This window comes from Gymnoscopelus braueri (assembly GCF_963280865.1).
Source record: "Gymnoscopelus braueri genome assembly, chromosome: 15".
Taxonomy (NCBI): Eukaryota; Metazoa; Chordata; class Actinopteri; order Myctophiformes; family Myctophidae; genus Gymnoscopelus; species Gymnoscopelus braueri.
Genome location: NC_137620.1, coordinates 24878599 through 24894241, shown reverse-complemented (window position 1 = coordinate 24894241; position 15643 = coordinate 24878599). Strand labels below are relative to the sequence as shown.

At 42.2% G+C, this 15643-nt stretch overlaps 4 protein-coding genes across 5 annotated transcripts; 1 reads left to right on the top strand and 3 right to left on the bottom strand.

Annotated features, from left to right (window-relative positions):
• The first annotated feature begins 916 nt into the window (after positions 1-916).
• Positions 917-4603, top strand: ufsp1 (UFM1-specific peptidase 1). The gene is made up of 3 exons (XM_080452242.1): positions 917-1132; positions 1665-2023; positions 2824-4603. The coding sequence occupies exons 1-3, from the start codon at positions 1026-1028 to the stop codon at positions 3213-3215; spliced, it is 858 nt and encodes a 285-aa protein (XP_080308368.1). The 5' UTR covers positions 917-1025; the 3' UTR covers positions 3216-4603.
• A 148-nt stretch (positions 4604-4751) lies between these two features.
• On the bottom strand, positions 4752-6664 carry LOC308102493 (endonuclease domain-containing 1 protein-like). Its single transcript, XM_080452241.1, has 2 exons — positions 6270-6664; positions 4752-5564 (listed from the first exon to the last, which is right to left on the bottom strand). Exons 1-2 carry the CDS (start codon positions 6594-6596, stop codon positions 4983-4985), a joined length of 909 nt encoding a protein of 302 aa, XP_080308367.1. The 5' UTR covers positions 6597-6664; the 3' UTR covers positions 4752-4982.
• Positions 6665-8173: 1509 nt separating this feature from the next.
• Positions 8174-9850, bottom strand: LOC308101717 (endonuclease domain-containing 1 protein-like). The gene is made up of 2 exons (XM_080451174.1): positions 9366-9850; positions 8174-9121 (listed from the first exon to the last, which is right to left on the bottom strand). The coding sequence occupies exons 1-2, from the start codon at positions 9663-9665 to the stop codon at positions 8525-8527; spliced, it is 897 nt and encodes a 298-aa protein (XP_080307300.1). The 5' UTR covers positions 9666-9850; the 3' UTR covers positions 8174-8524.
• Positions 9851-12040: 2190 nt separating this feature from the next.
• On the bottom strand, positions 12041-13569 carry LOC308102055 (endonuclease domain-containing 1 protein-like). 2 transcript variants are annotated; one of them, XM_080451647.1, is made up of 3 exons: positions 13252-13569; positions 12325-12946; positions 12041-12247 (listed from the first exon to the last, which is right to left on the bottom strand). In XM_080451647.1, exons 1-2 carry the CDS (start codon positions 13564-13566, stop codon positions 12365-12367), a joined length of 897 nt encoding a protein of 298 aa, XP_080307773.1. In that variant the 5' UTR covers positions 13567-13569; the 3' UTR covers positions 12041-12247; positions 12325-12364. The 2 variants fall into 2 exon arrangements, with proteins under 2 accessions (XP_080307773.1, XP_080307772.1); XM_080451646.1 differs by having other exon boundaries at positions 12041-12946.
• Between the last annotated feature and the right edge of the window lie 2074 nt (positions 13570-15643).

Genomic DNA, 15643 nt, shown 5'->3' with positions numbered 1-15643 from the left:
TGTTCTAGTCTAGTGGTCATTACAATGTCCTGATGTGAAAGAAAACATTTGAAAAGAAGAAAAAAAATATATATGTATTATGGGAAATCTAAATCTGTTGGAAATATTCTATTTTGATGTGGTGTCAAAATAATGTTGATATGGCAACACTAACTATCAAGAAAATATAAACATGTCACTTTTGCCGACCCCTGAGCTATAGTATAAATGATATTATGTTTTCTTGATGTGGTTGATATCAGATTATTGTCCAGGTCCATTGTCAGTCACCACCAGGTGTCAATATTTCAAGGAAGTAATGAAAACAATGTATAATTGTGTGTGTGTGTGTGTGTGTGTGTGTGTGTGTGTGTGAGAGAGAGAGAGAGAGAGAGAGAGAGAGAGAGAGAGATTATAATAATAATAATAAAATACATGCAGTGGTGTAAAGTAACTAAGTACACTCAAGTACTGTATATAAGTACAATTTTGAGGTATTTTCACTTTACTGGAGGCAAATATTTTTACTAAACTACAATTATTTGAAAACTTTAGTTACTAGTTACTTTGCAGATTTTGATTATTATATTATTATACATTACCCACTTCAGCCCTATATAGTACATTTCAGCCATTTGAAAATAGCCAATCTACAAGCTCACAATATTGTGAGCTTGTAGATCGGCTATTTTTAAAAGATTTTCATACATTTTGTACATTTGAAAACTTGTGAAATGAGGACATTCTGCATAATGAGTACTTTCTACTTTTGGTACTTTAAGTACCTGTAACGGAGTATTTCTACATTGCAGTCCAGTATTGATACTTTTACTTAAGTAATGAATGTGAGTACTTTTTCCACCACTGCTTGTACGCGGGCGGAACTAAAGCCTTATTCCAAATGTGCAGAGGACTTTAATCTGCGTTGCACCAAACCACTGTCGTTAGGGAAGAATATAAACGTTGCTTCTGATGTTTTCGTTGATATTAATCGCATATTAAATGTTCTGCTCGGACTTGTAATATACCCAATATATAAATACCTAATGGACAAAAACGTCACAAAAGAAGTAATAGCGGGGGTCGCCGAAGATCAGATTGACTGGGGAGAGAATGCAGTAAAAGAGACCGTCACCAGCAGCAGTGGTGGAAAGTAACTAAGTACATTTACTCAAGTACTGTACTTATAAGTACAATTTTGAGATATTTTTTTTACTTTACTGGAGTACTTCCAGTTGTCGGTATTTTCTCTTCTACTCCACTACATTTCGGAGTTAAATATTGTAATTTTCCCCCACTACAATTATTTGAAAACTTTAGTTTACTTGTTACTTTGTAGATTTTGATTATTAATACAAAACACACAGTAACCACTTCAGCCCTGTATACATTTCGGCCATTTGAAAATAGCAGATCTACAAGCTCACAATGCTTCATGATGCGATGCATTGTGAGCTTGTAGATCTGCTATTTTCAAAAGATTTGTTGACTTGTGAAATTGGACATTCTGCATAATGTGTGCGTTCTACTTTTGGTACTTTAAGTACATTTTGATACCAATACTTTTGTACTTTTACTCAAGTACATTATGAATTTCGTAACTTTTACTTGAGTATTTCTACATTGCAGTAGTGATACTTTTACTTAAGTAAAAAAATGTGAATACTTTTTCCACCTCTGACCAGCAGCTGGAGTGACACTTTATTGAAGAGTGCCCACCGCGGACTTCCTATCCCCGTCACCTCAGACCCCCGGCGATGTTCCCTGGTTCAAGGAGAGTACCTGTACTTCCATTATGGGTGTGACGGACAAGACGACAGAGGCTGGGGCTGTGGCTACCGTACCGTCCAGACAATGGCTTCATGGCTGAGTCACAACAACTGGTCTCCTCCTGGGGCCCCCAGGAGAGTCGGAGGGGGAGACTTGGAGGAGGGGGCTTGCACTGGGCCCCAGGCTGGGGGCCAGTGCAAGCCCCATCCTCCTAGTCTCCCTGAGATCCAGCAGGCCCTGGTGGCCATGGGGGACAAACCAGGCTCATTCTCAGGTTAGGGCTGTCTGTCACGATTACAAATTTAAGTTGACGATTAATTGTGACTCATAATCAAAAATTGCACTGGGCAGATATATAAACATACAAAGAAATTATTGACATATTTAATAATTTTATACATGTAAAAATCTACAAGCTTAAAGGTAGTGTAAGTGATTTGCAAAGTTTCAAATAATTGCAAAATGGGTATATGTTCTGATAGTACTCGTTACTATAGGGTGTCCTGTCCATATAAAGAGTCTCCATGTCTCTCCAGCTCTTTATAAAACAGAAAATGTATTTTGTAGTTTTTTTTTTTTTTTTGTAGTTTCATTTCCAATTTTATCCAACCAGGACAGAGAACTCAATCAGGATACAGATTAAACAAGTGAAATTGGAAGTGATGACACTAAGAAATGAGCATGCAAAATTGGAACTGAAAACTATACAAATTAAGCTTAAAAATGGGTACTTTCTCCTGATTGGCTGAGATTTTGACACCTACCGAAAAATGTATTTTCTGTTTATTAAAGAGCTGGAGAGACGGGGAGACTCCTGTTACTGAACAAACACTCTATAGCAATGATTACTATCAGAATATAGTATTTTAACCTTTAAAAAAAATACTTTTTGTTTTAACCAAAAAATATCACTTACCCTACCTTTAAGCTTGTCGATTTGCTATTTCTGCTTTTTTTAATATTTGAAAATGTGTGAAAATGTTTCAACGTGGAAACGATTATAAAATAATTGCGATTATCTCAAACAATTGCGATTAGACGGTTATGTAATAATTGTGACAGGCCTATTTTCAGGTTCCAGGGAGTGGATCGGGACATTTGAAGCTGCCCTGGTCTTGGACTACTTCTATGACATTCCCTGTAAGGTGGCCCATGTGAGGGGTGGAGGGGCAGAGCTGGAGCTCGTGGCAGTGGCAGAGTTACACCAGCACTTCCAGAAACATGGGTCACCGGTCATGATGGGAGGGGACAGGGACAATTCGTCTAAGGGGATACTTGGCGTTTGCACCGGGGACGAAGGAAGCTATCTGCTCATCATGGACCCGCACTACTATGGTTGTCCTCTGGAGAGGGAAGAGTTGCAGAGGCGGGGATGGGTGGCGTGGAAAAGGGTGTCATCTCTGGACCAGTGTTCATTTTATAACCTGTGTCTGCCTCAGAGTGTCAAACAGGGGATAGCAAACTAGGATAGGATGTCCTCTGTGATGTTTGTTTTTAAAATAACATTTGTGTAATTAGTTGTTTATAAACAATAATAATAGTAATAATGCATTATGTACTAAAAACATGCCATTTTCTGTTCTTGACTTTTGCACACAGAGAAAAAGTCCAACAGTTGAATGACAAAGACAATCGTTAGGAACTACTGTCCTCCAGTTATCAACTATCAAGTTACAAAATACTGTATGTATTCATTGCATTGTCAGTGGTATGGCTGACTAAAATCTAAATAATACTTTGTCACACAACAGACAGTCACTCATAGCAACCTCAACACATTTTAAGATTAAAAATAACGCAAAGTACTGTATAAATGACACTACATTAAGTTGTCTGGTGGGTTTTGCAGTGTGGCCCTGTGGTGGCAGCTTATGAATATCTGCAGGACAACACAGCTGAGGAACAAATGTAACTCTGTTTGACACTTTTAGAGTCAAATAGCTCAGGGGTTTACTGGCTTGTATATTGTAGTTTTGAATCACAGTTGCAATGTATGTAACAAATATTAAAACAATAAGTAGGAGATAATTTGTTTTATTCCAATCAGTCACAAAAAAACAAACATCCGGAGTTAGTTGTGCTCCAGCTATAATCTTACTACACTCCTTCTATGGAGGTGCTGTTACCTGGTTTGTAGACTCCTGACTGAAGGAGAATGCATGGAAACTGAAGCATCTATATCAGTGGTTCCCAAATTGGGGGTTGAAATTATTTTGGGGGGTCACAGCCTGAAAAGTTTGGGAACCCTTGGTCTATATATTATCCTGTTCATTGCGGAGGTATTTCAGAGAATGACTTTGGCATGACACTGCAAGACGCCTGTCACAGAGAAGCAAGACATGGCTGTCCCAGCAAACTGTATGACATGTGGTTTTTAATTTCATCTACATTTAGATCCTTAGTTGAACCCACCATGCCACAAGCACCACTGGGTTAAATGTACGATTAAATTCTATTTTGAAACGTTATGTTTCCTTCAGTCAAATATATTTTGGCACTGGAACATGTGACTGACCAATGCTTGTTGTTGAACTTGTTGCTGGATAAGGAGTGAGGGTCAGACTTGAACCTTCACTATTCTAAATAACTAAAATTGTGCATTATTCTAAACATGATGATGCAAACATCCAGTGTACAACTGTACTAGTACTTACAAGTATCAGTTTGAAAGAAGCTGTAGTGCCATCTTGTGGGTAATTATTGAAACGTCACACTGCTTGTATTTGGACTTAAAATGGTTATTGAAATAATACTACATTTGGGGGACCCAATGAGCACCATGTTTATTTGACCATGTATTAAATACATTTTCCTTAAGTGAGTCCTTTATATCTTAATTGAGCTGAATGTATTCAGTTCAGGCTATTATCCAGCAGCCAACATACAAATGAAGCCCTGTGATCAAAGAATGAAACATGATTATTTTAATGCAAAGGGTTTTAGCACCTAAATTATGTGGTTGTTTCTTCCATAGGAATGATTAATAATCTTGAAAGGAGCAAAAATGAAAGAACATCTTTATTTTCTACAGCAGAATGTTTCATTGAACTGTACCAGGGAGATATGGGCCTATTCCTTATTTCATTTCACCATTATTTTTCTTTTCAAATTCACCTGTATTCACCTGCAAGATACCCTAAATCCACCCAAACTGAAAGAACGACTTTAAAAATGTGAATTTTGTTTAAACCAGAAATATTGTGTAAACTACTATAACTACAATTCACATGGTTTTAAACATCCGGCACACAGTCATTGTAGAAGATCTGGAAATTCTTGTCCACCTCCATCCTTCCTTTGAGGAACTTCTCCAGATTCTTAAGAGGAACCTCTACCATGTGGTTGTTGATGCGATCATTGAGTCCGTATGCTCCAAATACAGGGAACTTGTAGCGCAAAAAGTAGGGTGCATTTTGGTCAAAGTCGGTGCAGCAATAGGCTGACCACATGTACTCTGGTATGGCGACCCGGTCTTGGTTGTTCCGACGAATCATGTTCCCCGCTACGGTAACCCCGTTGACCACGAAGGCCTTTCCCCGGCAGTAGTTATTGAGACGCTTGCGGATCAGGTCCTGGTGCTCAGCCCAGGGGCCCATGCTGAATTCTCTTATCTGTGGCACCACATTGGTGAGGGTGTAGGTGGAGGCCTTGTCCATTGGGTCTGCCTGGTGCTCGTCAGGGCTGAGTTGGCCACGCTCATACTGCACCGAATCAGCATAGTCTTCTAGAACTGCCTGACTGTCCTCAAAGTTCATGTGCATGTTGGAAGACTGGGGGAAGGGCTCCATGTTACTACTGCCCTTATCTGACGCTAGCTAGAGAGACAAAGAGGATAGGAGAACATGCAATACACGCTGTTACTTTCATGAATAACAAAGTAATAATAAAGCATTGTGGTTTCACCATTTTGGTTAAGTTATTGCAGTTGGCCTGCTATGTCAAGTTAAATCCAGGGGATAGAAATTGTGATTTGCCTGCTGCAACCCACGACTGACACAGCCCTGGGTATAGGGCAGCCAGCCTGATAAAGACCTTTTCTAGTCGTGGCATTCTTCTCTATTCCATTTAACATATACCCGCTTCATTTGCAAAAGCAATGTAATATTGTAGCATAACTTAAGTAAATTAAGTAAACTAAGTGAAGTAGTCAGTGAGCAGTAGGACAATATCCTATCCTACCCAGTCACAGGCAGCTTATCTAATGCTTGTACCCAGAACAGCAGTAATAAAATAATTTCTCATCTATTGGGTGGGTATGAAACACCTGCCTCACATTGTGGAGAGAATTCATCAAATGTTTTTGTTTTGTCTGAACCCATTACAGTAATTAACGTCCTGTTGAGTACGGCTGTATATTGAGCAATAATAAAAAAAGAAATATATATAGTGGTTATCGTAATATCATGTTACTTTGACATAACACAGCTAAATGGACACTTATTGTATATGTATACTAAGATTTAAACACACTGAACACTCACAATGGACCACTCATCATTGAGTTTAATGCTCAAACTCACCTGAGGCTCAAACATCCAAGGAAAATCCACCTTCTTCTCGCCGTCTGACTTCTTGAAGGTGTAGGCAGAGTAGATGGGGATGTGTTTGTGGGGTTCGTAGAGGGTGACAAAGCGTGGCTTGTCCTCGTAGTGTTGGCAGATCTTCTTCATAGAGTTGCCGAGGTAGCCTCGTGGTGGTGTGCCCATATACAGTGAGTCCTTGCAACGCTCCGCATGGTTGAAATCACTCACCACTCCTGCACTGACTCCCTGTAGCACCAGCAGCACACAGGTGAGCAAGGTCACGGCCGCTGCGAGGGACATGGCACTGGGCTTTGATGCAGCCATCAGCACTGCACTGATGTAGACTCTTTAACAGTCTTTCCCAACTACCTCAGTGTGCGGCAACCAAGAACTCCTTTCCAATTGGAACAGGTGTGAGATAATTTTCTTGTACTCACTCATAGTGGCTGGAGGCTGTAACTGGGCTCTCATTGTCAAGCCTTTTCCATATTCAAAGTGCCATGTGTATAGTGGCAATAACGTAGAAGTTATGAATGTTATCACTGTTTGAGAGGAACTTGAGAGATAACTTCGATGGAAATATCAGCAGAACATGAAGCATCCTCTGTCTACATAACAGGAGGACAAAATAGTTAGCGTAACCTCTCCTTCCTAATTTTAATTTATTACCAAGTACATTTACACATACCCAGGATATTGTCGTCATTTTACCCATGCCTATATTTGGAGAACTAGGTAGCCATTCTCTTGCACCAGTTATGAGGAGTGTGTTCGGCATGTCTTTGGCCAGTGGCCGCCAGTGGGATTCAAACCCTGGACCTTCATGCTGTGAAGCAACAGTGCTAAACACTGAGTGATCGTGCCCATGTCTTATTCCTATTCTACACAGTGGGGCCTAAAATGTAGATTTGCCATGAATCCTTTTGTGGTTGTATTGAGTCAGAGAGAGCGAGAGAGAAAGGAAGAGAAATGTGACTGTGACTGAGACCAAATGGAAGAATATATGGAAAACAAGAGAGGAGAAACTGAGTGCATTTACACAGTAATAGTGTGGCTTTATCTTGAAGAGTGTAAAAGTATCTAAATTAACACTTCGGCTGTGTACACGACTCCACATCCTCTCCTTCCTCAGAGTCAAATGTGTGCAAAGTAAGCCTCAGTATATGCGCTCTAACTAGACAGGCAGAAGACAATGGCATAAGTATAGCAGTAAAGCATCTCTATCACATAATTTCAACGTGTCTCAACGTATCCTCATTCAAAATGCCTTATAATGAGAATCTACCTATCAGAGTGTTTTATGGAATGTAACAAAACAGCTATAGCCATATAATGAGAGATTGTGGTGTGTGGGGTCAGGTTGTAGCCTACAACGATTTGACCAAATGGTTTCAGGTACATGAACCAGAACACAGGACGCAGTCGAGCAGCAACACTGCTTGCTTACCAGATATCACTCCCCACTGATATCAAGGTCACTTGCTGCGTATAGTATGCACATCCAGTGTGAAAGCCCTGTGAGGCAAATGAGTTCCATGCATACGTGGTTGGATGAGGTGTGAAAGTGTGTGTGCACAGCCTTGTGGTTCTTTCTGTTCTCAGTGAAAGAGTAGTGATCGTACATTCATTTTCAGAGATTACTGACAAAGCCTTCAAAACACATTTCACCCTTCTTCATTATAGCTTGAAGAATTTCTGTTCTTAAAGGATCAAAGATGTCTTTATCTCATGTGATAATAATGATAAATAAAAACAATATTGGTATACAAGTATTGGATATATATATTGTATTTTCATCAGAATTTATTTTACTTCAAATATTGACGTCTGTATCACACCCAACATTCCTGCATTGGTCAGCTCTAGATTGAATAGAATGAAAAAATACACAATTACAGGGATGAGTAAATCAGCTTTTTATTACTGCAGATGAGGCAAGGCAAGCAGCAGTTAACGGTGATCATTTTGTTGTCTTCAACACAACTCAAAGTTTATTCATAGAGCAACATTTGATGATTTTACAGATCATAACATGACATGACACACACATGACACATAGCTGAGAGATATTCTGAAGCTCTGCACATTACTTAACCACTTGACCCCTAGCATCCCTAAACTGGGCATGTCACAATAGGCAAACATTCAGCGAGAATTGGCAAAGAGATTTGGTGTATAGAGGGAGAAAATAAGAGGGCAAAGGATAGACCCCTGGGGTACCCTGCTTAATAATGTATAATGGGTTTAAGTGATTAATGGCCTACACTGATGGATGATGGTGGTACACAGTCATCCATAAAGATCTGAAAGTTTTTCTCCACAAAGGTGTTCTTCTTGAGGAACTCCTCCAGCTTCTGGATGGAGACTTCCAGCACCTGATTGTTCTCCTTCTCGTTCAGGCCGTAGTGTGCGAAGGCTGGGAACTTGTACCGCTCATCATAAGGTGCATTGTGGTCATAGTTAGTACAGCAGTAAGCTGACCACACGTAGGTGGGCACCGCCACACGCTTGATGTTCTGCCGGCGGATCATTTTACCTGAGGTGGTGATTCCTGAGACCACATAGGCCGTCCCACGGCAGTAATTGTTCAACCGCTTGCGGATCACGTGCTCCTGTGCCTTCCAGGCGCCGGCACAAAACTCATGGACCAAAGGGACAACATTGGTCAGGGTGTAAGTCGACGCCTTGTCATCAGGCTCAGCCTGGTGTTCGTCTGGGTTGAGGCTGCCACGTTCATAGAGGATGGCGTTTGCATAGTCATCTAGGACTGCCTGGGTGTCTTCAAAGTTCATGTGCGTGTAGCCGCGTGGAAATGGCTGCATCTCGCCTGTATCTGAGGAGGTGGATAGCTGTGCAGGAGAGACAGATAGATAGATCAATGGCAATGGTCATCACTAAGGACCTGGTATAATATAGGGCCCATGTATTGTATACAGTGGGCCCAACATAATTGAAAAACATTTGGGACCCTGTCAATTTGCAATACAATGATGAAAACTTACTGTATGCCCTCTGAGAGTTACAATAATATGCCTACAACTTTTGGCAAACATGTGTACCTTAAGCTTTTTTCTAGCATCATATTTGTTTTACCTGAGGCTCATACATCCAGGGGACATCCACTCGCTTCTCCCCGTCCGAGCGCTTGAAGGTGTAGGCAGAGTAGACAGGGACACGGTCCACAGTGTTGTACAGTGTCACATAACGTGCCTTGTTGTTGTAACGCTGACAGATGGACCGCAGTGAATGGTGATCCAGCCCTGATGGCGGGGCTCCCATGTAGACAAACTCTCTACACTCGGGGGACAGCACTTTCTCCACCGTCCCCTGCACTCCTGCTGTTATCATGATGACCAGCAGTACAATTGCCTGTGTCCAGAATGAGTGGGCCATGGGTGGAGATAATGAGGATGGTCTCACCGTCAAGAGGTTACTGCAATTGAATCCCGAATGTGTGTCCAAAACAACACAGATGTTCTTGACGCTTCTTGTCTATCTTGGTGGTGCTCTTTGTATAATTCAATGTATTTCTACATTTGCTTCTACAGTATGTCTCAAATGCTCACACAGCATTTGTATTGAATGTCTGCTCTGTCTAATCGGGACCCAGTATGCAAATCCTTACTACACACCTCAGCTGGTCCACTCACTCACCATTGGTTTCCTGAACAAGCATACAGCCACACCCTGACAACTTTGCATTGACAAGCACTGACTATAACTGGAAATAAAAGTCATTTCAGCCCTGTGGAGCCCATATAGCTCAATGGTGGAGCCCACTTCTTTCTGGCCTGTTGCATTACGCCTCTTGTGATTGGACAATTTAAACAGCCTGTTGCATTTCCCCCTTTTCTAATGATTGGTCAATAAAAAACAGAACTTGTAGCATTGTCCAGTCACTCCTCAACATCACCAGATCTCCCCATGCATCCTTCTGCCTGGAAGCTCTGGGTACAAGATAGATACAGCCAATAGCAAGGCTTCATATTGCATATTGAATCAGCATGCTGCTTCATAAAAGAGCAAAGCCAGGCAGGGGACAGAGAATAGAAAAGTTCATTGATGTTAAACTGTTGTTAGTGGCTGCACAGACAAAGCTGCTTGCTCTATGCTTTGTAAGTGTGAGACACTTTGGAGGAAACAATTCTGCTGACACGCACGCACGCACAAACGCGCGTGTGCGTGTGCACACACACACACACACACACACACACACACACACACACACACACACACACACACACACACACACACACACACACACACACACACACACACACACACACACACACACACACACACTACACACATTGTGGGTGGTGAAAATTGCTCAGCGTATCATAGGCTCTTCCTTACCATCAATCGAGTCTATCTACCAACAACGCTGTCAGTCTAAGGCCCTTATCTAGAACGCCTCCCACCCCAACAATAGTCTGTTCCGCCCCCTCCGCTCACAGAGACGAAAGGGCTACAGATATCTTAAGACCTCATCCACCAGATCCAGGAACAACCTTTTCCCCTCAGTTTCCCCTTAGTTTATATATATATATATATATATATATATATATATATATATATATATATATATATATATATATATATAGCACTGCTCAAAAAAAGTTTGGAAACTTAACTTTGGTCAATTATATCTCCCCTGTAATAATACCAATTGGTATTGTGTTTTATATAATTTTTATCGTTGATTAGTCACCTTTACAACGAGGTACAGCTTGTAAGGATCAGGCATTCGTGGAATGAGCAACACAGCTAAACGTGTGGGTAGCGCCTCCAAAAAAATTGGACATGGGTTCTGCAACTTTGTTGAGTTTGTGTATGCTCCAAGCAGCAACACTGCCCCCATGGAAAGATGCCACATTTGTCCCTTCAGGATAAGGCCTGTGCAATAGGGCAAGTGAAGCTGGTTTTCCGTTATGCAGAGTGACAGCATTATTTGGTGTCAGCCCTGGTACCATTTCCAAACTTAGGACCAAGTTCTGTGAGACTGGTGAAGTCAACAAGGAAGACAACAACCCAAGACCCCTTGCTTCACTGAGGAACCATAGATTTACAGGCAAGATTTGCACAACGGTACCAAAGACAGAGTTGCAGGACCCATGCTCAGGTGCCAGTCACACACCTGTGACTGGCACACACCTGTCTGCAAATGGTACCAGGGCTGACATCAAATAATGCGTAATCTGCGTGTGTGTATGTAGGCCTATATATATATATATATATATATATATATATATATATATATGTATATATATATATATATATATAAAAAAAAATTCCCCCTACAGTAGAGACAAGGAAGTGGGGAGGAAGTACGAGAATGATGGGATGTGGACAACAGTGATAGTCCATTATGATTTATCATTTAAATAACCTATACCCGAAGTATATAAATTCTTTATTTTTTAGCGGTGTAGCCGCTCCTATAAGTGCACGGGTTTGGGACCGTTGTGAAAAGACCGTCGTGAAAATTTGTCTTTCGCTGTACTGTGATTGGCTGACTCTATTCACACCCTTTGCTCAGTACTGTGATTGGCTAGCGAGACGCATGATGAAATTAATAACCTATAAATAGCACCACGCACTTCAAAAAAATAATTTCTTTTTGAAGTGAGCTTCCATCACTGTTGTTGCTAAATAACACCGCTCACTTCACACTGGGTGTGATTTTTTATATCTTATCATCCACTATTTATAGCGAATAGTTGGAAAGCCATTCCCAAGGAAGTTTATTGATTCACAAATGCATGTTCTATAGATACAATTACTGACTTCATTACAAAAAGGACACTCCGTTAAACATAAAATTATTGTCAACTTTACTGTTGAGCAATCACATAAACAGCATTGCATCAAGTCATGGAAAATGTGTTCGTGCTTACCCTACCACTGTCTGCCTTCCTGTGGCTACGCCTACACTCTAAAAATTCAGATCTGTCTTGCTGTGGTTATCACCTCACCTCACCATACATCTACATCTCACCATACATCTACACTCTAACAAGTCAGATCTGTCTTCCTGTTGTTATCACCTCACCACACGTCTACACCTTACCATACATCTAGACTCTGACAATTCACACCTCAGGAGCACAGTTTCCATCAAACAGTTGAAAGTTTTTATCAACCCCCATTTCTTTCTTCACCAGCGCCTCGATGGCCTTTGTCGATGTCTCTGTTACTGTGTTGTCTGTGACATCGTTAAGGCCATAGGCTGCATATGATGGGAACTTGTACCGCAGCTCGTACGGTGTAGACGGGTCAAACTTGGGACAACAGTAGGCCGACCAAAGGTGCTTTGGCACAGACAATCGGTCAACATTGTCTCTGCGTATCATCTGACCCATGGTGGTCATTCCTGTGACGATGTACGCTGTGCCTCTGCAGTAGTTATTGAGCCGCAGGCGGATGTGGTTTAAGAACGGCAGCCAGTGAGAATGTAGGAATTCGCTGGCCAGAGGCACCACGTTGGTCAGGGTGTAGGTAGAGGCCTTGTCCTCCGGGCTCAACTGATGCTGGTCTGGGTTCAGCTGGCCCCGCTGGTTAGAGACTGCATTTGAATAATCAGCCAGCACCGCCTGGCTCTCCTCCAAGCTCTGCAGCGGCACAGCTGCCGTGGGGAAGGTCTGCATGTCACCTACAGCAGAGCCACTGGATAACTGGAGGAGGTAACAGTGATGGAGGGTGTTATTGATCAAAATAGACCCAAGAGTGGGAAAAGGAACATCACTGACATCGTGATTTGACTAAACTAAATGTAGAGCTCTATCTACCACACACAATGGAGTATATTCTTTACATAGGCAGTGTAAACACCACAGCTATTAAGATCCTAGCAGTAATAGTCATATAGTCAAAGTGACATTGAGCCTCCATGCAAAGCTGTCATGGTTAGCAGTCTTTTCCACTGACCCGTAGCAGAGGCACAGCCTGACCATTGACACAGACAGAAACAGGCATATACCTGTGGTTCATGCATCCAAGGCAGGCCGTCTATGGTGTCCCCTGTGGAGCCCTTGAACGTGTAGGCCGAGTACAGGGGCACCCTGTGGGCGCTGTCATACAAGGTGGCATAGCGTGGTTTGTTGCCATAGCGCTGGCAGATTCTCCAAAGCCCTGGGATCCTGATACCCGTCGGAGCCTGTTGGCGGTACAGGAAGTGGTCACAGTCCCTGAAAGAAGAGGGGTCGACGCTGGCGGTTGCGGGGTTCACCAAACAGATCAGCAGTGACAGCAACAGATACAACATGCAGCAGGACAACATGGTGTGCAAGCACATGCTTTTCCTCTCTCTTTCCCGGTAATGGATGGATGAGAGAGGGAGGGAAGGACGGAGGGAGCAAGAGAGAGTGAGGGGAGGAGCTGGAAGGGAGGTGTTCAGGGTGCAGCGAGTCTCTGGTCATGGTAGAGGACATCCTTATCAAATTACCATTCCTGATGCTTTTAATTAATGTGAGGTTGAACGTTGATTCAAGATTCAAGAGGTTTTATTTGTCACTCATGCATACAGGTACTCGCAGCAGAATGTTGGCGTGGTTATACAGTAAGATATCTATAACACCTAATAAAGATGAAAATTAAAACAAGATGAGACAGACAATAGTACAGGTATAGAAAGACACGTACTGTAAGGGTAAAAACTCTAGCAGAACTTTTGGTAGAACCCTGGGTTAGACAGGTAGCTACAGTATCAGTCCATGATGTACAGTAGTCATCTTTATCTGTTGCTTCTGTGCTGTGAGTGAGGAACCAGAAGTAGTGGTTCCATTCACTCTCATTGTATGAGAGAATCACACTCACGCACATAAATGAACGCAACCAGTTTCTGACAGAATTGATTACCTATCAATTTTTGTTTTGAGATTTTCCATCAAGGGTAATATATATAACATGAAGGTAATATAACAAGACCAGGAGACCTGGTTCTGCCAGACCCAGAATAAGTACTTTATAATATCAGAGCACTACGTCACTTCACATGACGTGTCAGCCTGTGTCTATGCCCATGTATGGACGAAAGGGGGACAAAAGATGGACAGACATTTATCCCCATATATGGACGAAATAGAGACAAAGCCTCGACCCTCTGGGTCTGGTAAGGACAAAGCCTCATGTTGGCCGACCCTCTGGGTCTGGCAAACAACAAATATAACATGAAGGCAGCCATTTCACATTCCCTAAATTAAAGGACCACTTCACCTATTTTCAACCTTATTTTCATGTAATTGGTCCTCACTAATTTCCATTATAAGATGGCACTATTTCTGTCTGTATCAGGGGCGGCCTTAATGATCTGGGGGCCCGTTTCAAGAGCTCATATGGGGCCCCCATATGAACCCCCCCGCAAAAAAAAGAATTTGTGGACTGAAGTCGGTTTGCTTCCACAATCCATAATGATTTTCAAACTAAATTAATTAGGCTATCTGCACTTCCACCATGGACAGACAGCTAAAACAACTCACTCACATGATTCACTTGAGCTGAGCCCTGATTTAATCAGATGTACATCCTCTCCTTGCATGAAATTCTTGGACGTCGGCCAGCCAGAGGCAGGCCCCGGACTGGGATGCGAGTAAAAATAATAATAATAATATATATATATATTTTTTTGGGGGGGGCCCCCTGAGGTTGGGGGCCCGTTTCAATTGAAACGGGTGAAACATAGGAAAGGCCGCCACTGGTCTGTATACCCACTGAGCCTCAGAGGAGGGCCGTGGACAGTTTAGATTCTAAACTGAAAGAAACCTGCCTACCAGTGACATCACCGGTAGACTGGTTTGACAATTTCAAATGAAAGAACAATGGCTTCTATTTCAGCATGCTAAATTTCCAGGAAGAGAAAGGCTGTAGTTTCTATTAGCTTGGAATCCCCATCAATGATGTCACTGGCAGGCAGGTTTATGAACTGTCCATGGCCCACCAATGTGACACAGAATGAGATGGAAATTGCGCCATCTTATAATGATCATTAGTGAAGACCAATTTTATGAAGATGAGGTTGAAAATGGGTGAAGTGGTCCTTTAAGTATAACAGGACTCACCCAAAGATGCTCAAGCTAGTTGGATGTCACACTCAACGGACCCCTTGCCAAATTCTCAGGGTCCTTCTCTGGCCTCTGGAACCATGAATCAGTCGCATCGCCCACTCCTCATCCCTCAGCCCCTTTGCTTCTATTCCCTCACTCATACTCCATCGCTCTCTCCTCTCCTCACCCCTCATACCACCTTCCCTTCATGCTTCACACCCTCACCCCTAATCCTTCCAGCCTTCCATCCTTCAATCCCACATACCATCTTCCCCTACTCTCATAATTTTTGTTTTTCGTTTGCCACTGTCGCAAAATTGCTTGCTCAGG